Here is a 27111-nt window from a genome sequence, read left to right as displayed (position 1 = left end):
TCAAAGCAGAGGGCGTCGGATGGAAAAAGCATGTAAACAGCCCAGCTTGCTACCAATTATCAGTCGAGTTTTCAGCTTGGATCCACTGTTTTTCTTTTCTGATAATAACAAAAGACCAACCGTGACTGGGAAAGTTTGACTTCGTTGACGAGACCGAAACCAAACAACACCTTTTCTTCACAACTTTTCCCTCTTCTTCAACGACAACAACTCGACTTTATCGCTGTATCACAACCACCCAACCTAAACTACGTTTTGTCATCAATAAAACAATCTCTTTGTTATTCTTCATCACTTTCTGACACTTAAGATCAAATGTCTGCAACGATGGAGCGTCAGAGCATCCAAGACATGGTCAACGAGATCCGTCGCGACAAGGACCGTAATGGAACTCCTCCGCGTCTCTGGCAGCTCATGTATGAGCATGACGGCGGAGAATTCTACATGGAAGTTGATGATAAAGACGTGAACGATGCGTGGGCCGATTTCGTTGTAAGTGTTTTTATTTCTTTTTATCAGTCTCTTGTTTACCACGTCTCGACGCGTCTTTGCCAAAACGCAAGACGCAAGACGCAAGACGCAAGACGCAAGACAAGAAACAAAACCAGAACCAAGACATTGACCGCAGCCACCACACAGATCCAGGAGAGAATGCCCCGCAAGTACAGCAACGACGTCATCAGGAACGAGCCCTTCATGATCAAGAACCTGGTCAAGGCCTTCCGCATGACGACGTACCAGATCCCGCCCGGACAGCTGCGCACCGCGACCATCGCCTTCATCGACACGTGGCGCAGCAACCCGCGCATCCTGGCCTCCATCGCCCACCGCGAGTACGGCAAGGGCCGCGAGTTCCTGCAGATGCACAGCGTGCTGTTCATCGAGTCCATCCTGATCGCCCAGGCCGTGGTCCTGACCACCGCCAAGCTCTACGGCGGCCTGGGCCTGGGCTTCCGCCACGACGGCACCCCGCTGCGGCGCCGCTAGGAGCGGGCCGCCGCCGCGATGCGCAGCCTCGACGGCGACATTGCCGCCCTCAAGGCGACTGCTACTACCGTCTTTGCCGCCCTCGACGACAAGGTCATGGCCGAGCCCGCCGAGCAGCACTGCACGCCCACCCCCGCCGGCCGCCCCCTGGACCAGGTCGAGCTCCACGGCGCCTGCTACCTCGCGCTCAAGGCCGAGTATCAGCAAAAGCTCCAGGCCAAGCTGGCCGAGATGGACGCCTTTGTCAAGGAGTGGCAGGACCGCTGCCTCACCCTCGCCTCGCTGGCCCCGGCGCCCCTTGTCGAGGGAGAGCAGGATCTGGTTGTCGAGGAGGACTGGATCGTGCTGTAGAGGACCTGAAGGAGCTCTTTATGGGTTACTCGAGTATCAAGGCAGCTATAAAAGCGGCACAAGGCTGTATACGGTGTTATGCGGGACCAAATGATGCTTGCGAGAAGCTGGGACTCTATGTGAGAAACTGGCCATGGCAAAGAAAACGGACAAAAACACAATTCACGGATGGGGAAACTTGGCGAAACAAATTACTTGAAAATGTATTGTATGTGTATTATAGCACCGACCACCCCAGAAATCATCGAGGGGGAATGGTCACTACTCAGAGCAGACACTGGGATCAGGCATCGATCGGCGAATCAGTTGCCCCGGTATAAGCAAACAATAAATCCAGCTTGTACCCATTCGAGTGAAGTGTCTACATCTAGTGCTCTGTGACTACTGACCGTAGAACACAGTCTATCAGTGTAAAGTGGCGAGACATGAACATTGGGTCCTTTTTGGCTTGTGATGCTATTGTTTTAACGCCACTAACAGCTTTGTCTGTTTAATAATTGCCTTGGTGGCATCACCCGTGCTCGACCAGTCCCAGGCAATCCCAATGCCGTCTATTTTTTTTTTTTTTTTTTTTTTTAGCTGCGTATACCGGTGCCCATAACGCACTCTTCACTGCAGCTCAATTCAGCCCAAGTCAGCTTTGGTCTTTAGCACACCATGGAGTGGCTAAACAAATATCCGAGGTCGATATGTAAAAATTTTAGCCATTTCGAAAGCAGAAGTGCAGAAATTAAAGGCGCTTCCTTTGATTGCTCTAGGTCTGCTGTGGTTCTAGAACTAGAGGCCGTGGAATCCGACGCGGCTAGGTGAAAGAAACAAGCCCGACGGGATGTGGAGGTCGGGAACTAAGAACATCGAGTAGGTATAGAGCACTGGGCTAACTCGAATCATCCATCTTCGATTGACTATGAAGAGGCTGAAGAGACTAAGCTTCCCCGCACTATACTAAAAAGATTGCACCCATGGCAAGAAGAGAATGGCCAAACAGACGACCTTGAGTGTTTATTAATTCCGAAAATGCCGTAATCGGGGAAGGCGAGCTTAAACTAAAACTAGACCTAGACCTAGTTCTAGCAGCTACACCCGCCTTATTACCACGTTGTCACAATGCATATACCGGATGCCCACTGATAGACGCGTCCCATTAGAACAGACTGCAAAATCCCGTCGCAAATATGGGCCGGGCCAATCAAGACAACAAACGTCTAGATTCGCCATGCGCGAACTGAACGCGAACATGAACCGCACGCAGTTCAGTTACCATCCTAGTCATGCATTAATTAGTCGCCACTGCTGATGAATCTCGACGGCTTAACCAAAGCCGATTCGCTACGGACCACTGCTTTAAGCCTTTCCAGTGATTTAATCGAATCATGGGGGAGAGGGGAACAAAAAAAAAACCCAAACAAACGGTCGGGTAACATCTTCGGACTGGATACCCTCAACTGCCCCCGTTTCGTGGGTTTCTCTGACGTTGACGGCCGGCGGTATACTCGGCGTGTTATCTTCGTGTTGCGGGACCCTCCCCCTTCCACGCCAAACGAGTCAAGCAGGCCCCCGGAAGTATGGAGCCATGTCGTCATACCTTATTTTCCTGACCACGGAGGGAAGGGTCAGCTGAACAAGTGAAGTGGTTCGGTCCTTGTCTTTTTTTTGTTTTCAGGGACAGCCTGGTTTGGATATATTGAAAGTGAAGAGAGGGGGGAAAAAAATCCGACCTGATGCGTGCATACATTAGTGCAGAGAAGGGTTGCAGGCAATGTACCCCCAATTTCAGTAGTAATCGTCAAAAATTTAAACAGATCCCCGCATGCTGGCAAAAAAAATTAAAAAAATTGTGTTCGGACAAAAAGAAAGTAGGTAGGTAGCTCTCAGGAGAACTGGTCCGGGGACACCAGTTAACCGAGTCAAACTTCCCCGGGTTGCATCTCCGGTTCTGTCAACAAAGTACCGCCGACATCAGTCCGAGATGCTTCTTCTGGGGTTTATGGGGGATTGTGGATGAGAACCTGGTTTACGAAACCTGCCTGCTACCGCAATTACGTAGGCGGGGACGAAAAAATAGAATCAGATGACATATTGCACTAGAGATGGAAAAAACCAAACCAAACAAAAAACAAAAAAAGTCTTCAACAAACTCGTACGTACCTGCCTAGGTCGCAAGGAACAAGAAATCAGCCCACACTGTTGGCCACTTGACGGACGAACCCACAAGGAGTGCTACTAGTAATGTTGGGGACCCTCGGAGGAAAAAAAAAAAAGTCTGCCCCCAATTACCAACGGCTCCAAAGTGACGGTAGTGACACGAAAAAAAAATACCACGATCTACGAATATGATTACCTGCAGGGATGGTCTACCAAAAGCCGTGCGCCAAGGACGGCCCGCACTACTTGGCTTTCGATCCACAACGCTTGGTCTCCTATTCCCATAAAGAGCCTCAAGCACCCGTTCCCATCGTGTCTGGAAATTTTCGGTTGATCTCTCATCTTGGAGGTCCAGAGTACTGACCCATCTGCCGTGTTTCCCACCTGGCCCTTTTTTTTCAACTGCCCATCCGGCCCGGGCCCTCATTCCTTTCAGAGGCAACAGAGGCAACAGAGACAACAACCAGACAACAGCAACACAACAACACAACCAAAAGAACCAAGAAACAATGGCCGATATACAACCCGCCCGCCCCAGCTCAGGGGACAAGGCCAAGGGCGCCGTCGGCGGCGACCACGTCGAGACCACCAGCGGCGGGCCGGCCGAGAAGGCGCTCAACGAAAAGGAGGCGCTCGAGTTTGCGCGCAACGGCGGCGACGGCGAGATGAACAGCCTGATATCGAGCCTGGAGCGCGAGCTCGAGGCCGAGGGCGGGCTGAGGAACGGCTTCTTCGACCTGCAGTTCAGCAACACAAAGTACTTCAACTGGATGATCATCGCCTTCGCCTCGATGGGGGGCATGCTCTCGGGCCTGGACCAGTCGCTCATCTCGGGCGCCAACCTGTTCCTGCCCACCGACCTGGGCCTGAGCACCCGCGAGCTCAGCCTGGTCAACTCGGCCATGCCGCTGGGTGCCGTCGGCGGCGCCTTGATCCTGAGTCCCTGCAATGAGTTTTTCGGCCGTCGCATGTCCATCATGATTTCCTGCTTCTTGTACACTGTTGGAGCGGCGGTCTGCGCTGGATCCATCAACTTTGGTATGTCGCCTTTTTTTTTTCTCTCTCTTTTTTTTCTTCCCTATACAGAATGCTAACCTTAATCCCTTACAGGCATGATTGTCGCCGCCCGTGTCATCCTCGGCATGGGAGTTGGTCTCGAAGGCGGTACGGTCCCCGTCTACGTGGCCGAGACGGCGGAGCGGCGGATCCGCGGCAACGTCGTCTCGCTGTACCAGCTCAACATCGCGCTGGGCGAGGTGCTCGGGTACGCGGTGGCGGCCATGTTCCTGCACGTCGAGGGCAACTGGCGCTGGATCCTGGGCAGCTCGCTGGTGTTCTCGACCATCATGTGGGGCGGCATGCTGTTCCTGCCCGAGAGCCCGCGCTACCTGATGCACAAGCGGCGCACGCTCGACGCCTTTAGGGTGTGGAAGCGCATCCGCGGCACCGACACGCCCGAGGCGCGCGAGGAGTTCTTCATCATGAAGGTGTCGGTGCTCGACGAGCAAAACGCCGTGACCGAGACGGCGCGCAACAAGCGCTTCCCCTGGATGGACTTCTTCACGGTGCCGCGGGCCAGGCGCGCCCTCGTCTACGCCAACATCATGATCCTGCTCGGCCAGCTGACCGGCGTCAACGCCATCATGTACTACATGTCGGTGCTGATGAAGCAGATCGGCTTCGACGACGAAAAGGCCACCTACATGTCGCTGGTGGGCGGCGGCTCCCTCCTCATCGGCACCATCCCGGCCTGCCTGTACATGGAGAAGTTTGGCCGACGCTTCTGGGCAAACACCATGCTGCCCGGCTTCTTCGTCGGCCTCGTCATCATCGGCGCCAGCTACCACATCCCCATCGACACCAACACCACCGGCGCCGCCGCCTGCTACCTGGTCGGCCTGGCCCTGTACATGGGCTTTTTTGGCTGCTACGCCTGCCTGACCTGGGTCGTGCCCTCCGAGGTCTACCCCACCTACCTGCGATCCTACGGCATGACCACCTCGTCCGGCCTGCTGTTCCTGGCCTCCTTCGTCGTCACCTACAACTTCTCCGCCATGCAGGAGGCCATGACCCGCACCGGCCTGACCCTCGGCTTCTACGGCGGCATCGCCGTGCTCGGCTGGTTCTACCAGCTCATCTTCATGCCCGAGACCAAGGACAAGACCCTCGAGGAGATTGACCAGCTCTTTGAGCGCCCCACCAGGGAGATTGTGTCGGAGAACATGCGCAACCTGTTTGGCCGCAGGAAGAGCCGCGAGGATGCTGCGGCGGCGGCCGTGAGTGAGGAAAAGGCCGATGTTTATGCTTAGAGGGAGTTGGGAGATTCAACGTGAAATTCTAGAATAGCACTAGACTGCTCTTGAATTAGAAGCTGATGTGCGGCATATAGCATTGTAGGATGTTTTTGTAGACATGTACGAAAAGTGCGCAATTAAATGTTTGGTAATCTTGGCTTTTTTGAAGTGATTTGTTCATTTCGAACCACCTACCTGGTACAGTACACTGGTATACAGTAGAAAAATAGTCCCCTAACCTCGGAACACCTTGGCTTCCTTGGCCCCAAGACAAGCTAGAGCTAATCGCTCTGTAGGGTGGGGTCGAAAGCCGTTTTCCACTCGTTCTCAAATCTTCCAATGAGCACCAGGCACGTCAGTCACCTAACCCGTCAGCAGCTAATCACTTACGAAGTAGGTACAGACAAGCCAGGCTTAGCACCAAAGCAGCAAGTCGCCCGCACCAAGATGCCCCAATACAAGATCCCGCTCCGCTCGTGGGACTAATCGAGAAAAGAGCTTATGTGAGATTGAGGCTGCGGCCCGCTGTTAACAGCAACAATAAAACAACGAGCACCACAGTCTTGCAGATGATGCGGCGAAACAACAATTGGCAGCCTGGGATGGTGGGGACAGCACACCTTGAAGAGGCGCAGCCCGCCGCAGCCGCAGCCCTTCCTTTTCTGTCTTGCGACAGCCCAGGCAGCCAGAAAGATAGATAAAAAGAAGACTGTCTTTTTTTTTAAATCAGGGGCTGTCGCGTTCGGCATGTTCTCAAGTCGCATCGCCGAATCTACACGCAAGAGCCACTCGGAATCATTTTGATCAATTCAAAATGTCGATCGGCGTCGGAGAGGTACTAACGGCGCTCGAGCTGGTCAAAAGCGCAATCGACATCTACAAGGAAATCACAAAGGCGCCCGAAGAAATCAAGCAGCTGAACAAGGAGTTGGTCGAGCTCACCAAGCCGCTGGAGAGCTTGCTGTCGCACTTCCAGGCCCACGCGGGAAGCAGGAGCGATGCGGCGCTCAGGAGCGTGACGGACCGGGACCGCGAGGACCTGGCCGACGCCATCCACGCGTCGCTGCAGGACTGCGGCGAGATCAAGGGCATCTTTGCCGACTTTGCGGCGAAGCGGCTGGGACAGATCGGGGACGTGTCGCTCAAGACCAAGTTTGGCTTCGTGGCCAGCGCCTACTACAAGTTTGGCGACGGCGCCGACACGGTCAAGGCGCTCATCCTGCGGATCCGCGAGCGGCAGATCGCCATACACACGTATCTGCAGCTCATCCAGGTCAAGCTGCTCGACGAGGCCAACAAGAACATCAAGAGCCTGGGCGACAAGATCGACCAGCTGAGGAGGGATGCGGAGAAGAAGAACGCTGCCGACAAGGCCATGACCATCGATATGATCAACCAGATCAAGAAGCTCTTGGCCAAGGAGCTGGCCGAGGCTAAAAGGGCGGAAACCGAAAAGGAAAGCAGCAAGAAGGATGCCATCAAAGTGGACAAGCTGCCCGTCAGATCCAAAACCCCCGAGCCTCTAGACAAGACCAAGCTGCTTCCACCACCCGAGAACAACAAACACCACAAGCGAAGATTGAGCGCGCCGTCGGCACCGGCCAAGACGCGAACACCATCACCCAAGCCCAACGACAAAACCTACTCCGTCTTGTTTGTCGACCCATACAACGTGGGCCGCAGCCTTGTGTCGCAGGGGATCCTGCTGCTCATCGACGCCTGGCTGCGCGAAAAGACTGGCAAAAAGTACGCGAAGCGCATCGAAAAGGTCTCGTCGGCCGGCTTCTTCATCAGGCGCGGCGGGGACTGCCACGACGAGATCGAGGGGCTCAGCTACGCCCACGGTACGTACAAGTTCGACCTCGCGGACGACAAGGAGAAGAACCCGGCCGCGCTGCGGGCACTCTTTGACGAGACGGCGGCGAGATGCCAGGGCGCAGAGTGGCGGTACGGCCGGGGGGCGACGGAAAAGTACGCGAAGCTGCTTGCGGAGATGAGGCCGACGGGGATCAAGCGGTCGCACTTTAGGGACTACGACTACATCCTGTGCTTTACGAACCGCGAGTACAGCAACCTGCACAAGCTGCGGTCCGCCATCGTGGCCAAGGACGGCGGTGATGCCTTCCCCAACGGCAAGGCCAAGATCCTGCAACTTGGCAGGTGGCTTCCAAAAAAGGACAACAGCCAAGGCGCGAGTATATACGCGGTCCCTCCAGACGACATGGGGGAGGATGAAGCTGTTTGGAGCGCCAAGATTGATGAGATCAAGATGGCGATTGATGGGTTCCTGAAAAAGAGGCTACATGTTTCGTACCCCGAGAAGGCCGGGGTGGCGCAAGGCTGACTGACGTAGTCGCTGAAATATACCTGTACATTTCCATACCTGGTTTCTGTCACTCGTGAACCGCGGGAGACATTTCCGCTCTAAAAAGAAAAAATCATTTCTAACTGAAGTTTACTACGTGGAACCAGAGAGCGATGCCTTTTTCAACGATCCCACTAGAAAGCTATAATTACAAGAAAATTATACTGCAACGAAGCCAAACGCGACCAGCCCAAAACCAGTTTAAAACAAGAACAAAAAAAAAAAACCTCGGATTCTCCCGCCCGATAGATAACAGGCCTTAGACAAACCTCGTCGACGTCAAAGGTTGCGCGGTGCCCATGATGGCAGCCTCCTCCTTGGAGCCGGGCTCGGCGTCGGTGACGGTGTGGTCGTACTTGACCTCGAGCCAGATGCCCCTGTAGTTGCCGATCTGGTTGGGGGTGCGGGCGCGCTTCTTGTACGAGTGGCGCCTGAACTCGACGAACCACACGACCCACCAGAACATGGCAGCAAGGCCGGCAAAGACGGCGGCCAGCCAGGCCAGGGCCAGAAAGGCGCTGGTGGTGCGGGCGGACATGTTGAGGGCCGCGCCGCCCGAGTCCATGGCGCTGGAGCCGCCGTAGGCGATGGCGGTGCCGGCGATGGCCAGCAGCCAAAAGGCGGTGGAGCCGAGCAGCGCGGCGGCGGTCCAGGCCACGACGGCGGGGCGGTTGCGGCCCGCCGCCAGGAACACAAAGGAGCCCAGCACGGCCACGCCCGTGCCGATGACGCCAATCACCAGCATGGCCGTCATGAAGCGGCTGCCGATGGTGATGACGTCCACGAGCAGCCCCAGCGTCGTGCTCATGACCTGGATCAGCGGCACCGTGACGTTGGCCGTCGCGACGGTGAAGGTGCTGGGGATGCTGGTGGAGATTCGGCGGAGGCCTGGGTTGTGGTTATTGTCAGCGTTGCTTTTTTTTTTCGTTCGTTCCTTCCTTTATTCCGAATCCCAGAGGAGAAAAAAGAAGAAAAAAAACTAAAAAAAACTCACCCTTGCTCTTGTCGTCATACGAATAGCAATCCGTAATCCGAATCTCGGAGCTCGGATTCAGGCGGTCCAGATAGTCGCCCTCGCACTGGCGCGTCATAAACATGACATAGGTATCCTTGAGGTTGAGCGACCTGGTGACGTTGCCGATGAGCTGGCCCTGGAGGTCCTGGACGGCCCCGTTGATCATGCCCGTCAGGTTGTTGGAGATGCCGTTGATGAGCCCGTTGAGGATGCCCTGGATGCTGTTTGGGTCGGCATTGCCGCTGGCCGGGCCGTTGTTGGATGGTGTTATCTCGATCTGGCTCTGTCCTGCCTTGGTCATATTGAGCTGTTTTTTGTTGTTTTCGGGTCAGTCAGTTCGATAGCTCATTTCAAGAAAATACCAAATCCATCAACGACATTGCTTGATGTTTGGGATTGATCGACTTACAATGAGCCACGCATCGTTGACGTTTGCGCTGCTGACCTTGTTTCCCGTAGCCAGCAGTGTTATCCCCAGCGCGATGGCGACGACGCCCATCAATATAGGGAATAGACTGCCCCAACGAATGCCTGCCATTTTTTGTTTGTTTTTTCTTCTTCTTCCCTTTCTCCCTCTCGATTGTCCGAGTTCAATCTTTACCGGCGGTCGATGATGTAGTGTTCACCCTCTCTCGGATGTGGTTGACGGTTGACAAAGTTTTTGGTTTTTTTTTTCGTTTCTATAGTATTTTTCCCCCACCCTCACTCTTTTACACTAGCAACAGAAGAAAAAGCCGCCTCTGAAAGGGTAAGCAAGGGGCTAAAGGGGGTTAAATGGTCTTTTTAGGGCTGCGATCGTTTTTAAGCTTTTGAAACGTCATGGCAAAAAACCTCATGTCATTTCTCTGTCCCGCACAGGCCGTAAAACCGTTCGGTTATTGCAAAGGGTGCCCTTTGCTTTTTATCTTTCTATTTTCATCCAATATGAACAAACAAGCAGACGCATGGGAGGGGGGAGGGAGGGAGGGGGGCCAAAATCATGAAACGTCGGATGGGGAGAGGGAGGGGGGATACCCAAGATGGGATAACAGTTATCGTCATCCCATCATTTTTTTTTCTTTTCTTACTGCATAGTACGATCTGGCAGTTTTTGTTGGCTAGTACATACTGTACCAAAAAGGGACGTACTCGCATTGGTACCTGCGACAAAGAAAAAGAAGCCAACTGCTTGTGGCACATACCCGCTATGACCTTGGCGTTCCCGGTAGTCACATGTCATGCCCGTGGGATCCTAGGGGAGGGACACCTGCCACGTCTCAGTGCCTTGCATAATTTGCCTTTTTTTTGTTGATCGGGGATCCGGGAATGTGCTAGTTCTAGAAATGGTATTAAACATTTGTACCGTGGTAGGTGTCTGGGGATCGAGATGGGAAAAAAAAGATCTTGGCTGTAAAGAAAAAAGGGTCTGTACAGTGGCTGGACAAAATTGGCATTCTTTCTCTGTTCGGCCCTATGCAAAACACCAAGTGGTTGAGTGCTCGTCTCTTGTTGTTTTACGTTTAGCCTAGCGAACAGTACAAACGATCATTAGGCTTTTTTTTTCTGTTCGACCAGTCAGCGCTACCGTGTCTACATAGTGTGTGGCACTTTCCACTTTGGTAGATGATGGCTCGCATCAAAAGTGCTGCAGTTTTCATCTTGGGCTTTTGCTTTGATGGACCCACCAGATCTGTCCGGGTATGAATGGTATTGCATGCTTCTTGTTGGGATGATAGAAGTCCGCAAAAAGACATGAAATGATTTCATTTTTGCCACTCTGACAGCATCCTCCACGCGGCAAGACGTTCATTGCCAAAGTGATGGATCCGTCTGCCCATGTACATCTGTATAAATTCTAGGCATGAAGGGTTTTGTCTTATGTGATCAACAAAAGCTAGATCTCAGCGGTTACAGGGAGGACAGAAAAAGGTTGGATGACAAGTACGTCGTAGATATTCCGCAGTATACTACCTCGAGCTCCAGGTATCCATGTAAATCCATATTTACCCGCAATATACTATATAGGTGGAAGATGATTCAACGAGGAAACTCACTCCAGGATGATGCAAGGCCGAATGCGAATACGGGACGATCTGAGCTAAAAATCCCCACTCCACTAGTGACGTTCCAACGGGGTAGATCTACGTGGTCAGCCTTGTAAACCACGCAAGCCTCTCCCTGCCAAGACAATAAAACCAAAAAAAGGAACCCGCCCTGTCAACCACTACAGCAGTAGCCGAGCCTAAACCGTCAAAATCTCGGCTGCCCTCAGCACGGCATTTGCGCTCTTGACTATCCACTCGTCGGCCAGCTCCCTGTCCCCCTGGTCAAGGCTGTCCCCAACGGCAGGGAACACGCTCGCGCCGTACCCGTTGTCGAGCCCAGGGGCGCTGACGACGTTGTTGTAGGTCAGGCGGCCCGGCAAGGCGCCCTGGCTGGCGTACCCCCGGTTGAAGTCGCGGTACTTGGAGTTGATGACGCCCAGGAGCACCGTGTCGTTGTGCGACAGCGCCTGGGTTGCGAGCGCGTCGATCTGCTCGGCGGCGCTTTCGAACGCGGCGATTGCGTTGGAGAGAGGGCTGAGGTCGAGGTCGGTGACGGTCGGGAAGAGCTCGGCCATGTCGTCTTGGAGGTCTTGGAAGAGCGCGCGCAGGGTGGTGGCGGCGTTGGGGAGGTCGAATGGGATCAGGGGGTCGTCGGCCAGGTGATACATGAGCAGCGTCACCCACTGTCCCATGGCTTTGTGGACTTGGAAGCCTGGGTCGGCATAGTTGGCCATCCAGTCGTATGTGTCGTATAGTCTTTTTTTGGTTTTTTAGCCACAGTGCCAGCTTGTTTGGCAGAAGTCTTCTCGGCGCCAAAAAAAAGACTTACGAGTGATATTGATACACAGGATCGCCCTTGCCTGGGCCTCCTGATATATCGAGCTGTTGGTGAATCTCGTGGGTAAGTATCGTGTCTTTGCTTGCGGCCTCGTACCGTTTTGAACCCAGAGAAGTGTGCACTCACCGAACTAATACCGTTGTGGTAAAAGGCAGCATAGTCACTCCCGCTCCCCAGTGGACCAACATATCCCGAGGTGCTGTTATACCACATGTCGTACAGCGTCTCCCCGACGCCGTACTTGTCGGGAAACGCCACCTTCTTCATCAGCTCGATGGCAATGGTCTGAATCTCTCCCGATCCGGTGATGGCCGTCCTTGGCCCCGAGACAGCAGTGTCGAGATTTATGTACGCCACCGCCTTGCCAACCAGCTCGGGCAGGTGGTCCTCCACCCACTCGGTCGACCCCATCAGCCCAAACTCCTCCGCGTCCCACGACCCAAAGATGATGGTCCGGCGGGGCTTCCACCCCTGGTCGATGAGCTTACCAAACGCCCTCGCCATCTCGACCAGTATGGAGCCGCCCGAGATGGCATCAGCCGCACCACCCGTCGTCCAGCCGTCCCTGTGGTTCCCGATGATGACAAACTCGTCCTCCGAGGTGCCGTTGATGTAACCCATGACGTCCCAGGCGGGCTCCAGCCGGCGCTCCATAAAGTGCACCATGTCGAGGGTGGCGCCCGGCGCGGGCCCGCTGCTGTAGCTGAGGTTTGCAAAGGCGCCGACCCAGCTGCTGCGGTTCGCCTCCTTGCCCGACACGCCGTGGCCGTCGAGCGCGCGCAGCAGCTGCAGCCCGTCGCGCATGCTGATGGGGATGGAGGGGATCTTGGGCCCCAGGTCGCTGATGTCGCCGCGGGGGGCGTCCCGGTGCGACGGGTAGCCGATGGTGGACGGGTCGCCAAACGACAGCGACGCCCACCGGGTCGAGCCGCGCTGGATGGCCGAGGGGTGCCGGGCCGGCCCGTCGGGGTAGGCCTTGTAGCCGTTGGCCTCGGTGACTTGCCCGTCTTCGAGGGGGTCCGTGTAGAGCACGGTGCCGACCATGCCGTTCTCCTGCGCGTTCTTGATCTTGACACCGCGGTTCGTCCCGCCGTACTGCGCGAGGGCGATTTTGCCTTTGAGGTCGACGCCGAGGTCTACAAGGCGCTTGTAGTCGCCGCGAGTGCCACGTCTTTTTTTTTTGTTTGTTTTGTTTGTTAGCGACTTTTGTCTTTTGTTCTCGACAGAAACGGACAAATAAACATACCCAACATAAATATACTCTGCGCTGACATTCCCGCTCCCAGACAGGGCATGAAACGCAATCTTCTCGTCCGGGTTCGCCGTCTGCTCGTCGCCCTCCAACACGTCCTCCCTCAGCTGCGCGACGTGCGACGACCCGTCCGGCCTGCGCAGACGCAGCGAGCTCTCGCTGGGCTCCGTGTACGTGATCCAGTACTCTGCAATCTGCACCTCGAGGCCGGCGTCCTGCCACATCTGGCGCGTCCACTCGGCCTGCGACCTGTTGGACCCGGCCAGGCGCATGCCGGAGCTGTAGTAGTACGACCACTCTGCGATGCTGCTGTTGTCGAACGAGTCGACCAGCGTGCGTTCCGTTTCCGTGAGGACCGGCGGGAGCGTCACCGTGGCCCGCTTGATGAGGCTGGGCGAGGTCGAGGCCCGGGACAGCCGGCGCTCGGTGCGGCGGAGCATCTCATGGCTGTCCTGCAGGCAGGCGTGGACGCAGATCGCCGCCGTCGCCACGACTGCTGCAATTGACTTGAAGCTGGCCATGGTTATGGTTGTGATTCATACGGCCTGTAGATTACCTTGATGGGATTTTAGGCGCAAGACCGTAGGCGCAAAGGACGGCTGAGCGCCTGGGCATCTCGTCCTTGACATGCCGTCGTGCACTTTATGCAATCTTCCTTGGGATTCATTCCTTCCTGGGCAAAAGATACCACAACATGGCTGAATGTCGTCATGTTACTGCAGAGGTATGCAGGTATACGCTGACCACTGCGACGATGCTGCATATTTTCCGGGTCGTCGCCATCATTGTCAGGGTTCCGTTGACAGGACCGTTTCCCAAAGAGGCAGCTGGGAGATGGAATATGCATTGCGATAACAAGGCTGAGTGGCATGAGATGAAGTCATGGGTTGGGGTAGCACGGTTTGTCGATTGTGTTTGTTGATCATTCAATCCCTACTGTGGGTAGGTACAACATCCCTCGCGATTGCTTTGTCTTTTCAATTTCGATCGCCGAGTGCCCCCTGAAACCGAGAGATATCTTTAGTCGCGATACCGAAACGTTAAAGTGAAAAGTACGTGGTACTAGTATGTTATGTAAGAAACTAACTCACGGTTCTGTGGAGAAATAAAAACCTACTACCGCGTAAGTGACCCGGGCAGCTTGCCAGCTCCAGTTCGGGTTCCTACCCGTCACGATCATGTCGCAACTGCTGTTGCCGACGATGAGCGAGGGGGACCATGGCCTCCACTCCTTCCCCGCACCTGCGCCATTTGTCGCTCAAATTAAATTTATAACAATCAGGGAACCCGTTTCCGAGACCACATCTTTCTCCAACCTTGGCAGGAAAATTATCAAAATGATATTCGCTGTCGTCTAAACACATCATCGTGAGTAACGAGATGGTGAGAAAAAAAGTGCAAAAAAGCAGACGACAATGGCGACGCGGATCCCTCTTTTGCAGCTCAATATGCCCGCGAGAAACTCAGCCGCTTTCACCATAATGATTCATGATGCGCACAACACCCTCAACCACTATCGACTTTTTCTTCTTCTTTTATTTTCACACCTTGTCCCGCGGCATTCGGGCTGACGGCATTTCGCCAGCGCGAGACTGTCAATTATTCCAACTCGATGTATTTGTAAACATACACCCAACTGCTGACGGTTTTGTTCAACAGGCTGCAGCCGGGTTGTTGCAACAGTGCGATAATCCTATACCCAACCGCTGGCGATTTCGGCCAACCGGCTCCAGCCGGGTTGTTGTAACAGTGCGGTAATCCGAAATCCGCAACTAACTGACAACAGTAGGCCCGATTTACCGCCTTCGTCCTTTGGTGTGGGACCCTAATCTAGAATTAATGTAGTTGACCGCGTTAAGAAGCAAGAATGTCGGTATAGGTTTGGAGGTTCCAAGCCCCCAAATCATCCCTGCCAAAGTTTGACATGCAAGTCGCCCTATGCTTCCATCAAGGAGCGGCGGATGAATTAGTCATTCACGACGACGCCTAGCGGGCACACCCGGGTTACTTTGGAATGGAGTAGACGGCATATTATATAAATAAATCGCTGCCTTGCCATTCTTTACTTGCTCCGATCCAGCATATATTCCGCTTATCTCAAAATCAACATCAAGACCCTTGGATCCCCCAACTGTCAGAGAAAACACAACCAACAACACCAAAACTCACAATGGCCTCGCCTGTAGACCCCGAGCTGCAGCCGATCTGGAACGGAAGTCCGTTCATCGGCAAGCCCAAGGACGTGTCTGAACTCCGAGCCATATTCCAAGGCCAATTCGCGTCCGGCCCCGTTCCACCAGGCGCCACCCAGCTCCCCTCCCACTCCGTCACATCCGCCGACGGCACCCCGATAGAAGTCCTGCACTTTGCCCCGGAGCCGCCGACAGCCGCAGCAGAAACCGGCGGCACCAGCCACGACGACCCGACGGCGACCACAGCAACAACAACAACAACACGGCCGCCAGCCCGCGCCATCATATTCTGCTTCGGCGGCGGCCTGATCATGGGCAGCGCCGCCAGCAACCTCCACCCCGCCGGCTCCATGGCCGCCCAGACGCGCAGCCAGGTGTTTGTGCCGGGGTACCGGGTCGCACCGGAGCACCCGGGGCCGGCGGCGGTCGAGGACGTCTACGCCGCGCTGCGGTACGTGCAGACGCACTCGGCGCGGCTGGGCGTCGACCCCACGCGCGTCGTCATGTTCGGCATCAGCGCGGGCGGCGGCATCGCGGCCGGCACGCTGCTGCTGGCGCGCGACCGGACCGCCAGCGACCCCTGCGACCAACAGCTCCCGCTGCCGGCCGGCCTGGCGCTGCGCTACCCCATGCTGGACGACCGCACCGAGGGCTCCGACGACGACCCGCTGCACCGCTACCACCTGTGGAACCACGTGGCCAACGACCTGGGCTGGGCGGCGTACGCGGGCGGCAAGACGCGCGCGGAGCGCACCGACGACAACATGCCCGTGTACATGGCGCCGGGCCGCGCAAAGCCGGACCAGCTGCGCGGCCTGCCGCCCGTCTTTGTCGACGTCGGGGAGCTGGACCTGTTCCGCGGGGAGGACACCCGGTTCGCGGCCGCGCTGGCCATGGCGGGCGTCGAGGTCGAGTTCCACCACTACCCGGGGGTTCCGCACGGCGTCGAGGTCATGGCCCCGGGGATCAAGAAAGCGGTTGCCATGCAGGAGAATTTGAACAGGTTTCTTTGTAGATTTTAGAGCGGGCCAGGATATAGAGACTCTTGATAGAACAAAAAGACGTCCCAAAAGATAAGCAACCACACAAACACACAGAGTAAAACTAAAACTTGCTCGTGACCCTCAACGTCTCCATATCCCCCCTCTCCTGCACCCAGACCCTCGCGCCCCTGACGGCCCGATCATCCAGGATCTTGGCGTACACCTTGCCAAACTCGGACGACGGCACCGCGTTCCTCTCGGCCGCCACCTCGTCGACCTGCACCAGGAAGGCGAGGTAGACCTCGACGAAGCGCACGTTGGTGTCTGCGTTCTCGCGGCTGGCCGCCGTCGCCATGGAGAAGAGCGGGCCTTGCGTCATGGCCGGCAGCGGGAAGGTGGCCAGGTCGCCCTGCGCCCCCGTGCAGAGCGTCCAGGTGCTGTCTGGGTGGTTCTGCGCCACCAGGTAGCCGATGGTGTCGCGGTAGGCGACTTTTGCAGTTGCGCAAAGGGTTAGTGGGGTATTGGCTAGGTGTGGTTTTGGTAGAGGCCCAAAAGATGGGAAGTGAGTGGCTTACAGAAATTGGCTTCAAATCCGGCCGTCATGTTCCGGCGAAAGGCTTCGGTGGTGATCTCTGTGAGCTTGGTGGGGGTATATTCACCACCAGCTGTTCGAAAAAGACGAGATAACATATTAGACCAAGTCTAGACAAGTTCATTTTCCTCGATCCAGCCTTTGCACACCTCAACAACTCGGCAACTCACCGCATGCATAAACATGCTGGAAAGCCGGCAGCTCTCCGGCACGCACCCGATCCACAACACCCTTGATGCCCGTGTCCGATGTGACGTCGGCCACGACGGTGGTGATGCCGTCTGCAGACCCAACGGCCTTGATGAGCTTATCGGCTGAGGCTTGGCTGCGCACGACGGCGAGGACTTTGCGACCGGGTTGGAGGGCTCCGTGGGCAGCCGCGATGCCAATGTTGCCTGTCGATCCGACGATGAGAACGGTCTCCATGATGGACTTGGGTTTTTGTTTATGGTCTCTTTTTATTTTGGTGATTTATATCTTGGCCTCTGTGTGGTTGGTTGGCTGCTGATGAAGATTGGGATAAACCCCGAGACCAATACAAGTCGTTCCATTGTGATACTTATAGTCAATTCGAATTGCTCGCATCATCACCAGAGTATACCTTGATATGATGCTTTTTTTTTTTTTTTTTACAATGGTATTCTCGTCGTTGCCTACACTTTTCGGCCAGTATTTTGACGCTGTATTTGTCACAGCTGGCGTGCTTACCTACCCATAAACCCGAAAGGCGACTTGGCGCGTGCAATTTGTAATTGTTGCAAGAGGCTACGAAGTAGTTTCCCAAGCTTCCGTAGGCGATTGCCCAAATGCGGTCTAGAGTGCGTTGTATCGCAATTGCGGATGTGCAAGAGGGGCAGGCCTTGGTTACGTAGTAAAAGCAAGTTAGATACCGGTAGGTACGGTACCTTCCGTACCTATAATATACTACCATTAATTATCACGTATGCCAAGTGCCGTCTTGGCGGCCCAAAAAGGCAGGTGGGGGAGAACAAGGGAAAGGGAAGGAAGGGGAAAACCAAAAGTCATTCGATCGGCACGTCGAGCTGAGCTAGTTTATTAGCTTATTCCCTTGTACCGATTCCCTTGTGGAGCGCCGGAAAATCAGGCCAATGTGCCAATTGATTCGCATTACAGTGTATCTGTAAATCTGTAAATCTCGCTGATCTTGCTGCAAGGTTGGACGAACCCGATCGCAATGCTGCAAATTGACAGGAACTTTTATTCACCCAGTCAGCTCATTTCCCAGCCATTCCGAGAAAGCCAAGTGACGAGTAAATCCCAGGGTTCGGTGGTATTTTCTCTCTCTCTTTTTTCCCCCCAGCATCCTCTCCGGCCATATTGATTCGTCCTCGTGCCGCCAGCAATCACCGGATTGCCTTGCTTCCCCGACTCTTGGCGTTCTAGCTCAGGAAAGTGACCACCAAAGACGCAGACCCAATTGGGTGAAAGCCAGAAACCCACGCTTGTATTATGCCAGCAGATGATGTCTTGAAACTCGAAAGACAAATATGTACATATGCTACCCCCCAAAAAGGTGCTACCCACAAAAAAAAAGAAAGAAAAAAAAAGGCCCAGAACCTCAAAAAAGTCGTAATCATTAATTTCCCCATGTCTCTCGTTCGAAACTCTATTTTCTTCTTCGTCATCTTCTTCGCATCTTCTTCGTTCTCAAATGTAGTTGCCCTTTTTGGCCTCGGCGAGCAGCACATTGTAGATTGCCAGCTTCTCATTGTACTCCTTCTCCAGGTCCTCGTTCCTCTTGCCCGGAGTGGCGTCGCTCCCACCAAACGCTCGCACGGCCGCGTAGTAGACGTCGGCGAGCGCCCTGCAGGTACCCCTGGCGATGATGTTTAGGCCATTGCACTGGTTGTTCAGACTGTTTTTTGATTGCGTGTGGCGAGGCGTCTGGTTAGTGGCAGGTAGAGGGGAAAAAGCAAGTAGAGGCGAAGAAGAAACCAGACGAAAAAAAATAAACAACAGAGTTGACCAAAAGTAGACAAGATCAAAGAAACGAAAAGGAAAAAAAAAACATACTCGAGCAGAAAGTTGTTATCAATGTTGAACTTGTTACTCTGCGTGAATCGACTCTGGATCCTGTAGTTCTGGTAGCCAAAGTCGTGACGATTGCAAGCAGGCGTAAAGGGGAACCCGAGCGGGTTGTCGGGCGACGAGGTGCAGCCGTCCGATGTCCAGTCGAGGCTCGGCGGGTCTCGAGCGTTGCGCCGGGCGACAAAGTCGGGCAGCGAGGTCGAGTATAGCAGCTTGTCTGTGATGGCGACCAGGTCCGACTGCCGCCTCTCCATCTGTAGCGGGCTGGCCAGCACCGTGACGGCGGCCGCGAGGAGAGCCAAGAACTTCATGAGCCTTTTTGTCTTGTTGTTTGTGGAAACGAGGGAAAGAAGAAAACGAGGGCAACGAGACCGGAGGGCCGGGGGAGGCAGCAGGCGACAAGGGGAGGAGGGGGAGCAGGAGGGGAAAACCTTGCCTGTGCTAATGATGGGCAAGGCTCAGAGATGGATCATCCCCGAGTGGTGATCGCCGCAGGCTCTTTATATAATTCTTTTTTTTTCTCTCTTCTCTTGCCTACATTACCTTGGCTGTACTGCATGTAGGAAAACAAAAAAGACGGGGAAAATAAAACTAGCCGCGCGAAGGCCACGTCCGTCCCATTGACACCACCCACCCCCGTCATCTCACCCACCCACCCAAACCCAACGTTGTCTCCAGCCATGTCTTGGTATTTTGTCTGGGCCACAAGAGGCCTAGACCAGAGGCACGAGGTCGTCCGCCAAGCCAGTCGAATACTACAGAAAGAAACGTATTGGTTCTAGTTCCAGGGCCGCCATGCGTCTGAAGCACGACGAATACTACCGTTTTCTGCAGCATCGGCCTTGTTCCTTGAAAGATGGGATCGAACCCCCGCTCCCGAGGAACAGGGTGTGGAAATGGAACCTCAGCTTGACCAGGCTTGCGAACCACGCCTTTTTTGCGTGAGAAGAAGAGAAATAAAAAAAGAGACAGAGAGAAAAAAAAATAAAAAAAATAAATACCTAATGGGAAACATGCACCCCCAGCAGCAGGCTATACTGTAAATGGGTGGGATCAAGATCGGGGGCATCATTGGTTGGATCGCTCAGGCCACGAGGATGTCATTGCGTCATATGATTGGCAAAGGGACAGGGAAATGTACTGTAAGAGAGCATGTCAATGGGTGTGGGTGGTGTTCGTCTTGCCATAGGTTCTGCTCACCGCAGCATCGGGTTTCACGGACAAGGCAATGCCTGAACAGAACTACACCAAAACTTGACTTTTTTTTCTTTAAAAACAAATCCACAGCTGATCTCTACAAATGGAGATTTTTATATTAGCTCTAGTTGCCCGCAAATTCTTTGAAATCTCGATTGAGTAGCGTATTAGGGCTTTTAATGTAAAAAAAAAAAAAAAATTAATTCTTACAGTGGATTGCAATGGACTCACAGGGCATACCAAGCATTGAGAGATGTTAGTTTCCATATCCAATGTACATAGTACCTTGAATAATATACTATTCATGACTGTATAAGTTCGAAACCCATATCTGTGGTATACTATATAGTACTATATTTCTGGTTCGAATCCGGTCATTGTTCAATCAGCTGAGAGCTTCCAAAAGGAAAAAAAAATGGTGAGTTTTGGTGCCGCAAGGTTGCATGGATTTTGCTCACAATCCATGCTGTGCATCCAGCCCTCTTTTACTTGATACGGCCGGCAGTCATGCGCAGATTGCCCCCGTAGCTGCGGGGAAACCCCCTGCCTTTTTTTGCCTTTTTGCTCTTTAGCTTTCTCGCCAAGGCCCCCCGTTCTTTTTTTTTTTTTTTTTTTTTTTTTTTTGAAAAAAGGCCCCCACCCGCACATATGTTTGTCCTAAACATCTCGGTCGACGAATACGCTTAAGTTTGCTTTGACCTGTTGCACAAGCAAGAGGTTTTATTGGTTGGCAAGTCAGCATATTGACAAGCAGTATGAGTCGGCGACACGATAGTCTCGACTATGTTGAGCGTCTGGCATCACTTCGATTGTCGCCGGGCGCATCCGTTTCCTGGACAGGCACCCCCTAAACCCACGCGGAGAATTTAAAAAAAAAAAAAAAAAAAAAAAGGAACGCATTACGCATCACATACCCGCCAGCCGCTCAGGACTCATCAGTTGGCCCTTTTTGCTTTTTTAACATCTTGTTACTGCTTTTGTTGTTCTTTCTCTTATCAGAAATCACTCAAATCATGCATACTGATTTACGAACAGCCATAATCGCGCCAGGCACATGCTGCGAGTAGGGTTCATCAAAGAAAAAAGCATGGTTTGCTTCTTTAGTTTTGACAGGTCGTGGGTTTTACAAAGCAAGTGCACGTTGGTCTTCGTATAAGCCCGGCCGGGCCAGGCACGTTCGATTTGACACTTCACTCTCTTGATGCCATGCGCCCTAGGCCAACCACCCAACACCGCATGGGGCCATGTCTAGCTTCCTCGGTCAGAGCCTCCAAGGGTATCAGTCCAGACCAGTCTTTTCCCGACCTAGACCATAACCTTTTTTTTATTCTTAATTCTTGTCAATTGACGTTGAAGAAGCCCCGCCACCAAATCCCATCAAGGCTTAGCCACTCCCATCAGAATCATAAGCAGTAGCGCGCGTGCGCTATGCCTCTGCACGTGCCTTCAATCCAAGCGCATTTGCGAGATCACGAAAGGTCCGTGATGGGGGTTTTTTTTTCTCAAGTTTTGATAGACTGTAATTTCAAGCGCTCGCTTTATCATCGCCACATGCCGTCATTCGGAATTACACAACCCCCAAGCGCCCGTCACCAAATCATCCTCCACGAGAATTACCTCTCCCTTTCCCTCGCCCTCTGGCCGCTCTCCCCAAATCCAAGTTGACCCTCATGGCAGCTCTGGGCTTCTCGACCTCCTCGGGCCTCTCGGGCAATATGCACCTGTACCTGTAGTAGTCGATCCACCAGCACCGCGGGTCGTCGGGCACGTTGATGTGCTGGTTGGAGTATTCTATCCACATGTTGTCCCATCGGCCCATGGCGATGATGAAGGAGCAGGCGTGGCCAGAGTGTATGTCGAGCGACCACGGCAGGAGCGGGTTGGTGAAGGTCGTCCAGAGGTGCTCCGTCAGCTCGCCCTGCTGCGTGTAGCAGTTCAACCGACCGGAAAAGTTTCCTCGTTGGGTTCGGACCTCGATGGTCGAGATCCGCTCTATGGTCGGTTTCTCCTTTTGTAGGAGGCCGGAGCCGTTGCCGATCATTATGGAGAATTGGCCGCTGGTTTGGCCAGGGGTCTTTTGTTAGTTGTGGATGCCTGGATGATGGCGAGTCAAAGCATGAATGGGTCAAAACGTAGAGGGAAAAAAACGAACTCACACGTCAAGCCCATCGAAGCCGTCGCACCATCTTTTGGGATTGTCGGGCACGTCTTGACACGGGTGGCGAGGATACCCGGCGGCCCCGGCGGCAACAGGGCCGACAAAAGCGAGCAAGATGAAGACGAGTATGGACAGTCTCGTGATGAAATACATTTTGAAGCTGCCCAGAGGACAAGATGGACAGAATCCAGGCCAGATAACAGATGATGCCTCGGGAGTAAAATGCTGTTGACGGGAAAGCCGCGTCAAGGCTGGCGGGATAGAAACACGGCGGGGAAGCCATTAATTTATAGATTTACTGCGATGGACGTAGTGTGATGGACTACCATGCCCTCACGGGGCTCGCAGAAGATAATGCAGCCTTGAATCTTGATAGGGACAGGCTTTTGAGGCGTAAAAGTCAAACCCACTACTTTTGCAGTCAGTGATGATAAAATGCCACAGATTCGAGTCCTAGTGGTGCAATTACAGGGTGGCTGGAGATTTAGAACCAGGCTTAGTTGGACCCTACTCTGTGGCAATATTCTGCAGCGTCTGAAGGAACATGTGACCACCACCACAAAGAACTTTCAATTTTGCAAACTTGTTATTGATGTAGACTATGCTCGTCTGAGAAGCCAAGAAACAGAGGGTAAAGAAAAACAACAAACTGATGTCGAGAAATAATTTGTACATAAGAAACTGTAGTGACCGGCTGGATGCGGTGCAAAAGAACGGGGGTGTGATTGGCGTCGACACCAAAGCAGAAGCTCAGCCCAAACTGAACGGGGGACAAAACCAACGCAACCTCAAACTCCAAACAAAGAAGAACAGCCCTCGCAAGTCCCACAAGGTTTTTTTTGGCGTCAAGACAAAAGAAAAAGAGAAAGAAAAAAGAAAAAAAAAGAAATCATGCACATCAACTATCCCAAATGGCGCCATAGGCAGGAACTCCCCTCGTCTCCAACCCATAGACCACCTTCTTTGTAATCTTCTCGTTGGCGATGATGATGACGGCCTCGGCGCCAAAGCTCTTTGCCAGGTTGTAGCCCATCCTGACCAGGTCGGGACGGCCGAGGAGGCGCGTGTCGTGGATGACGGCGTCGGGGATGGTGGCGTGGATGGTGTCGAGCAGGCCCTTGCCAAACGTCTTCTCGGGGCTGGGGGTGCTCCAGATGAGCTGGGTGGCGCACGAGGGGTTCTGGATGTGGCCCATGAGGGGGCCGATGCCGGAGCCGGTGGCGATGACGACGACGCGGTTGAAGAGCGTGGCGACGCGCATGACGCCGCAGGTCGGGGCGCTGCGCACCCACAGGTGGCGCGGCGGGTTCTGGATCACGGACCTCGTCCAGTCGCCGGCGTTGGACACGACGAGCGAGTAGCCGGCGGGGCGGCCGGCGACGGGCTGCGGGGCCGGCACCGTCGCGAACGAGTGCCACTCCAGCAGCGGGCGGTTCGAGATGCGCGTGAAGCTGCCGTTGACCGGCACCGTGTAGTCAAAGTGGAGCCGGACCGCGTGGTCCGACAGCACCTCGGCGTCGACCGCCACCTTTCTCAGGTACATCCACGACAGGGCGATGCTAAAGGTCGCGACGGCCAGCAGCCAGACGGGTGCGGACTGGGCGAGGGCCACGTGGAGCTCGAGGCCGGTGGCGCGGGCCGTGTCGCTGGCGCTGACAAAGGTCTCGATCCAAAAGAGGCCCAGCATCGACCAGCCCACGAAGCGGTGCACGAGCTCGAAGCGGTCGTGGTACTTTTTGCGCATGGGCGGGTAGGCAAAGGCGAACATGACGCCGAACAAAATAATCAGGAGCCACGAGATGAAGGCCGACGCGACCGACTGCTGGGGACCAGAGGCCGGGCCGCAGTCGGTGAGGGAGCACACGGCGCCGTTGACGGTCGAGGCCAGCAGCCACACGCCTGCGCAAAAGGCGGCAGACGAGTGCAGGCCGCCGAGGTGGTAGATCTTTGCGGCGCGGGCACGGATGCCGACCGGCCAGGACTTGGGGATCGAGCAGCAGATGGTGTAGAGGGCGTTGATGACGTGGTCCTGGCGGATGAGGACGGCCAAGACGAGGTTGATGGCCGTCATGTTGGAGAGCCACACGCGCGGGACGCCGGTGGCGAGGATGCAGACCAGAGCGACGAGGTTGGCGATGCCGACGACCGAGAACAGGAACCGGTACACGATAAAGACGCGGTAGACCAGGTTTCGAACCGGCTTCTTCCACGTCTTTTCCGGCACCTCGGCGCTGAGGTCCATCTGCTGCTGCTGCTGCTGCTGCTGCTGCATCTCCTTCTTCTCGTCCATGGACGTTGCAGTGGTCGTCTGTGACAGGTTGCTGTCGCTGGTCGCCGAGAGGTTGCTGTCCGACGCCGACGCGAGGCTCTGCTTGGTCGCCGCGTACTCGCGGAGCGCCCTCTTGTCCAGCTTGCCGTTGGCCGTGTGCGGGAGCTCGTCCATGCAGTGGAACTTTGTAGGCACGGCGTAGTAGGGCTGGAGCTTTGACAGGTGCTCCTTGAGCGCATCCAAGTCGCAAACCCGCGGCGACACGAAGCCGTGGATCTCATTGTCGATAAAGAGAGCGACAGCACCTGTGATGCCGGGGCCGGATGAGAGCGAGGCGGAGACGCCGTCGAGCTCGACGCGGAATCCCTACAGATGAGTTGTTGTCAGTGTTGCGGTCTAGCGACAAAACAAAACAAAACAAAACTTGAAGCACTCACCTTGATCTTGATCTGATCATCCACTCGTCCCAGAATGTCAATGCTTCCGTCTTCGTTCCACTTGCCCAGATCGCCAGTGTTGTACACATGTGTCCTATGCCAAGAGTCAGCTGTGTGTCTGCATCAGAAGCATGCCCAAAAGTCGAAAAGTCGAAAAGTCGAAAACAACTCACCCATCGTTGGCAAACGGATCCGGCAGGTACTTCTCCTGCGTCTTTTCAGGGAGACCAATGTATCCACGGGAGACGCCGGCACCTCCAGCCCACATCACTCCAGGCTCGCCAAAAGGCACGGGGTTGAGCTGCTCATCCAGGATGTAGACCGAGTTGTTGGGAGTGGGTGCTCCGATGGAAAGGGGAGCACCGGGTACGTGCTTGGACATGGTGTTGACGATTGTCGTTTCTGTGGGGCCGCAGCAGTTGTAGTAAGTGCCGTGGGCTGCCCAGAGATCAGCCAGCCTGTGATGCATGTTAGAATCCTGATGCATTTTTTTTTCTCTCAAAAAGGGGCTTGTTTCTTGTCCTCACCTCTGGTTGCTGGGCTCTCCGGCAGTAGCCACCGTCCTGATCCTAGGGAATTCTGCAGGGTTGTACTTTGCGAGAATGCTGGGAGTGCAGATGAGGACATCAATCTGAACAACATCAGACAAGTCGTTAATAACGCCCCAGACATCAAGTATTTAGGAGCTCTGGCCTCGAGACAACTCACCTCTTTGATGGCCGGCAGCCAGTCAGACCCTCGGAGAACAAGAGTGCCTCCATTGCACAGGCATCCAAGAATCTCCCAAGCGGCTAAATGGATAAGAAAAAAAAATGTCAGTCAAAACAAAACCTTTCAACCACTCTCATAAGCCATGAGTCCCTTCATAAGTTTGTACTTACCCATATCAAATGAGATGTTCAGGACCTGCCCAACGCACATCCCGGGCTTGATGCCAAGGTTTCCAGGGCCGAGACAGAGAAGGTTGGTGACGTTGCTGTGCATCACATCAACCCCCTTTGGCTCACCAGTAGTGCCTAAAACCCGAAAAAAAACACACAACAGGTCAGCTCTTGCTCACTTACATGAACGCATCTCACAAGAAACAAGAAAAAAAACTCACCAGAGGTGTAAATAACATAACACCCAAGCTCCGGCCTGGCCAGGTCGACAAACCCCTCCTCGGCCGCCGCCTTGTCGTACTCGCCGAGCCTCTCCCTCTCAGCCTCGGCCTCGGCCTCGGCGCCCTCGACGACGGGGATCACGACGGTGACGCAGTCGACGCTGACGGCGCGGACGCGGTACTCGGTGGACGGCAGGACCAGGGCCAGCCGCTCGCCGGCCTGGCGCAGGACGACCCTGAGCGTCGAGTCGGGGACGACGCCGCCGTCGAGCGGCACGTACTGCGCGCCGCACGCCAGCACCGCCACGATGCCGACCAGCATCTCGACGCCGCGCTTCACCACCAGCGGCACGCGGTCGCCCGGCTGCACGCCCAGCCGCCGCAGCTTGGCCGCCAGCAGCCGCGCCCGCCGCGCCAGCGTCGCGTACGTCACCTCGCGCCCCGCCGCGCTCGTCTTGGACGTCAGGTCCCGCGCCGCCGGCCGCGACGGCTGCGTCCGCGCCTGGTGGAAAAACGCCGCCGTCACCGTCGAGAACGGCACCGCCTGCCTCGGCCCGTCGCTGAACCGGAGCGGCAGGCAGTTGCGCGCCACCGCCGGCGACTGCGGCGCCATCATTGATGTTCTGTAGTCCTGGGACATGTTGTGTGCGGCTGTGGTTGTGGTTGTGGTTGTGGTTGTGGTTGTGGTTGTGGGCGAGTGAGTATGAGTGTGGGTCGAAAGGGGGACTGTTGCCGTCTCATGTAGATGCTGCATCATCCAGGTGTGAATAATATCAACAAGCAAGCGCCTATGTCTGTGTCATGTATATATGGTTTGGCCTTGCCTGCAGGGTATAGAAGAGATAAAATAAACGAGGTGGT

General features: G+C 54.8%; 11 protein-coding genes across 11 annotated transcripts; 4 read left to right on the top strand and 7 right to left on the bottom strand.

Annotated features, from left to right (window-relative positions):
* Nucleotides 1-278: 278 nt before the first annotated feature.
* On the top strand, nucleotides 279-1338 carry MGG_01374 (uncharacterized protein; the record flags this gene model as incomplete). The annotated part of the gene is made up of 3 exons (XM_003714261.1): nucleotides 279-492; nucleotides 640-909; nucleotides 988-1338. Exons 1-3 carry the CDS (start codon nucleotides 316-318, stop codon nucleotides 1336-1338), a joined length of 798 nt encoding a protein of 265 aa, XP_003714309.1. The 5' UTR covers nucleotides 279-315.
* Nucleotides 1339-3388: 2050 nt separating this feature from the next.
* On the top strand, nucleotides 3389-5935 carry MGG_01373 (arabinose-proton symporter). Its single transcript, XM_003714260.1, has 2 exons — nucleotides 3389-4521; nucleotides 4594-5935. Exons 1-2 carry the CDS (start codon nucleotides 3993-3995, stop codon nucleotides 5790-5792), a joined length of 1728 nt encoding a protein of 575 aa, XP_003714308.1. The 5' UTR covers nucleotides 3389-3992; the 3' UTR covers nucleotides 5793-5935.
* Nucleotides 5936-6463: 528 nt separating this feature from the next.
* On the top strand, nucleotides 6464-9613 carry MGG_01372 (uncharacterized protein). Its single transcript, XM_003714259.1, has one exon. The coding sequence runs from the start codon at nucleotides 6592-6594 to the stop codon at nucleotides 8119-8121; it is 1530 nt and encodes a 509-aa protein (XP_003714307.1). The 5' UTR covers nucleotides 6464-6591; the 3' UTR covers nucleotides 8122-9613.
* Nucleotides 9614-10967: 1354 nt separating this feature from the next.
* Nucleotides 10968-14115, bottom strand: MGG_01370 (vacuolar protein sorting-associated protein 70). The gene is made up of 4 exons (XM_003714258.1): nucleotides 13266-14115; nucleotides 12146-13190; nucleotides 12011-12063; nucleotides 10968-11937 (listed from the first exon to the last, which is right to left on the bottom strand). The coding sequence occupies exons 1-4, from the start codon at nucleotides 13790-13792 to the stop codon at nucleotides 11379-11381; spliced, it is 2184 nt and encodes a 727-aa protein (XP_003714306.1). The 5' UTR covers nucleotides 13793-14115; the 3' UTR covers nucleotides 10968-11378.
* A 482-nt stretch (nucleotides 14116-14597) lies between these two features.
* MGG_01369 (alpha/beta hydrolase fold-3 domain-containing protein) lies at nucleotides 14598-16643 on the top strand. The gene has a single exon (XM_003714257.1). The coding sequence runs from the start codon at nucleotides 15442-15444 to the stop codon at nucleotides 16483-16485; it is 1044 nt and encodes a 347-aa protein (XP_003714305.1). The 5' UTR covers nucleotides 14598-15441; the 3' UTR covers nucleotides 16486-16643.
* Nucleotides 16568-17786, bottom strand: MGG_01368 (uncharacterized protein; the record flags this gene model as incomplete). Its single annotated transcript, XM_003714256.1, has 3 exons — nucleotides 17209-17786; nucleotides 17022-17111; nucleotides 16568-16935 (listed from the first exon to the last, which is right to left on the bottom strand). The coding sequence occupies exons 1-3, from the start codon at nucleotides 17462-17464 to the stop codon at nucleotides 16568-16570; spliced, it is 714 nt and encodes a 237-aa protein (XP_003714304.1). The 5' UTR covers nucleotides 17465-17786.
* An 812-nt stretch (nucleotides 17787-18598) lies between these two features.
* On the bottom strand, nucleotides 18599-19769 carry MGG_01367 (uncharacterized protein; the record flags this gene model as incomplete). Its single annotated transcript, XM_003714255.1, has 3 exons — nucleotides 18599-18914; nucleotides 19073-19402; nucleotides 19744-19769. 3 exons carry the CDS (start codon nucleotides 19767-19769, stop codon nucleotides 18707-18709), a joined length of 564 nt encoding a protein of 187 aa, XP_003714303.1. The 3' UTR covers nucleotides 18599-18706.
* Nucleotides 19770-20769: 1000 nt separating this feature from the next.
* Nucleotides 20770-21373, bottom strand: MGG_15683 (uncharacterized protein; the record flags this gene model as incomplete). The annotated part of the gene is made up of 3 exons (XM_003714254.1): nucleotides 20770-20879; nucleotides 21199-21236; nucleotides 21306-21373. 3 exons carry the CDS (start codon nucleotides 21371-21373, stop codon nucleotides 20770-20772), a joined length of 216 nt encoding a protein of 71 aa, XP_003714302.1.
* Nucleotides 21374-21474: 101 nt separating this feature from the next.
* MGG_01366 (uncharacterized protein) lies at nucleotides 21475-22595 on the bottom strand (the record flags this gene model as incomplete). Its single annotated transcript, XM_003714253.1, has 2 exons — nucleotides 21475-21589; nucleotides 22441-22595. The coding sequence occupies 2 exons, from the start codon at nucleotides 22593-22595 to the stop codon at nucleotides 21475-21477; spliced, it is 270 nt and encodes an 89-aa protein (XP_003714301.1).
* A 745-nt stretch (nucleotides 22596-23340) lies between these two features.
* MGG_15682 (uncharacterized protein) lies at nucleotides 23341-25635 on the bottom strand (the record flags this gene model as incomplete). The annotated part of the gene is made up of 3 exons (XM_003714252.1): nucleotides 23341-25077; nucleotides 25149-25242; nucleotides 25322-25635. 3 exons carry the CDS (start codon nucleotides 25633-25635, stop codon nucleotides 23341-23343), a joined length of 2145 nt encoding a protein of 714 aa, XP_003714300.1.
* Nucleotides 25636-25671: 36 nt separating this feature from the next.
* MGG_15681 (uncharacterized protein) lies at nucleotides 25672-26890 on the bottom strand (the record flags this gene model as incomplete). The annotated part of the gene is made up of 4 exons (XM_003714251.1): nucleotides 25672-25779; nucleotides 25857-25939; nucleotides 26030-26164; nucleotides 26251-26890. The coding sequence occupies 4 exons, from the start codon at nucleotides 26888-26890 to the stop codon at nucleotides 25672-25674; spliced, it is 966 nt and encodes a 321-aa protein (XP_003714299.1).
* Between the last annotated feature and the right edge of the window lie 221 nt (nucleotides 26891-27111).

The sequence above is a fragment of the Pyricularia oryzae genome, chromosome 2 (genome assembly GCF_000002495.2).
Source record: "Pyricularia oryzae 70-15 chromosome 2, whole genome shotgun sequence".
Lineage (NCBI taxonomy): Eukaryota > Fungi > Ascomycota > Sordariomycetes > Magnaporthales > Pyriculariaceae > Pyricularia > Pyricularia oryzae.
This window is presented reverse-complemented; position numbering and strand designations above follow the sequence as displayed.

Bases quoted from the DNA above. Each gene is read 5' to 3' on its own strand.
- MGG_01369 (XM_003714257.1), top strand. From the start codon at position 15,442: ATGGCCTCGCCTGTAGACCCCGAGCTGCAGCCGATCTGGAACGGAAGT.
- MGG_01372 (XM_003714259.1), top strand. From the start codon at position 6,592: ATGTCGATCGGCGTCGGAGAGGTACTAACGGCGCTCGAGCTGGTCAAA.
- MGG_01373 (XM_003714260.1), top strand. From the start codon at position 3,993: ATGGCCGATATACAACCCGCCCGCCCCAGCTCAGGGGACAAGGCCAAG. The intron at 4,522-4,593 runs GTATGTCGCCTT...AATCCCTTACAG, and splicing joins CGCTGGATCCATCAACTTTG to GCATGATTGTCGCCGCCCGT.
- MGG_01370 (XM_003714258.1), bottom strand. From the start codon at position 13,792: ATGGCCAGCTTCAAGTCAATTGCAGCAGTCGTGGCGACGGCGGCGATC. The intron at 13,191-13,265 runs GTATGTTTATTT...CAAAAAAAAAAG, and splicing joins GCAGAGTATATTTATGTTGG to ACGTGGCACTCGCGGCGACT. The intron at 11,938-12,010 runs GTAAGTCTTTTT...AACCAAAAAAAG, and splicing joins CCTGTGTATCAATATCACTC to ACTATACGACACATACGACT.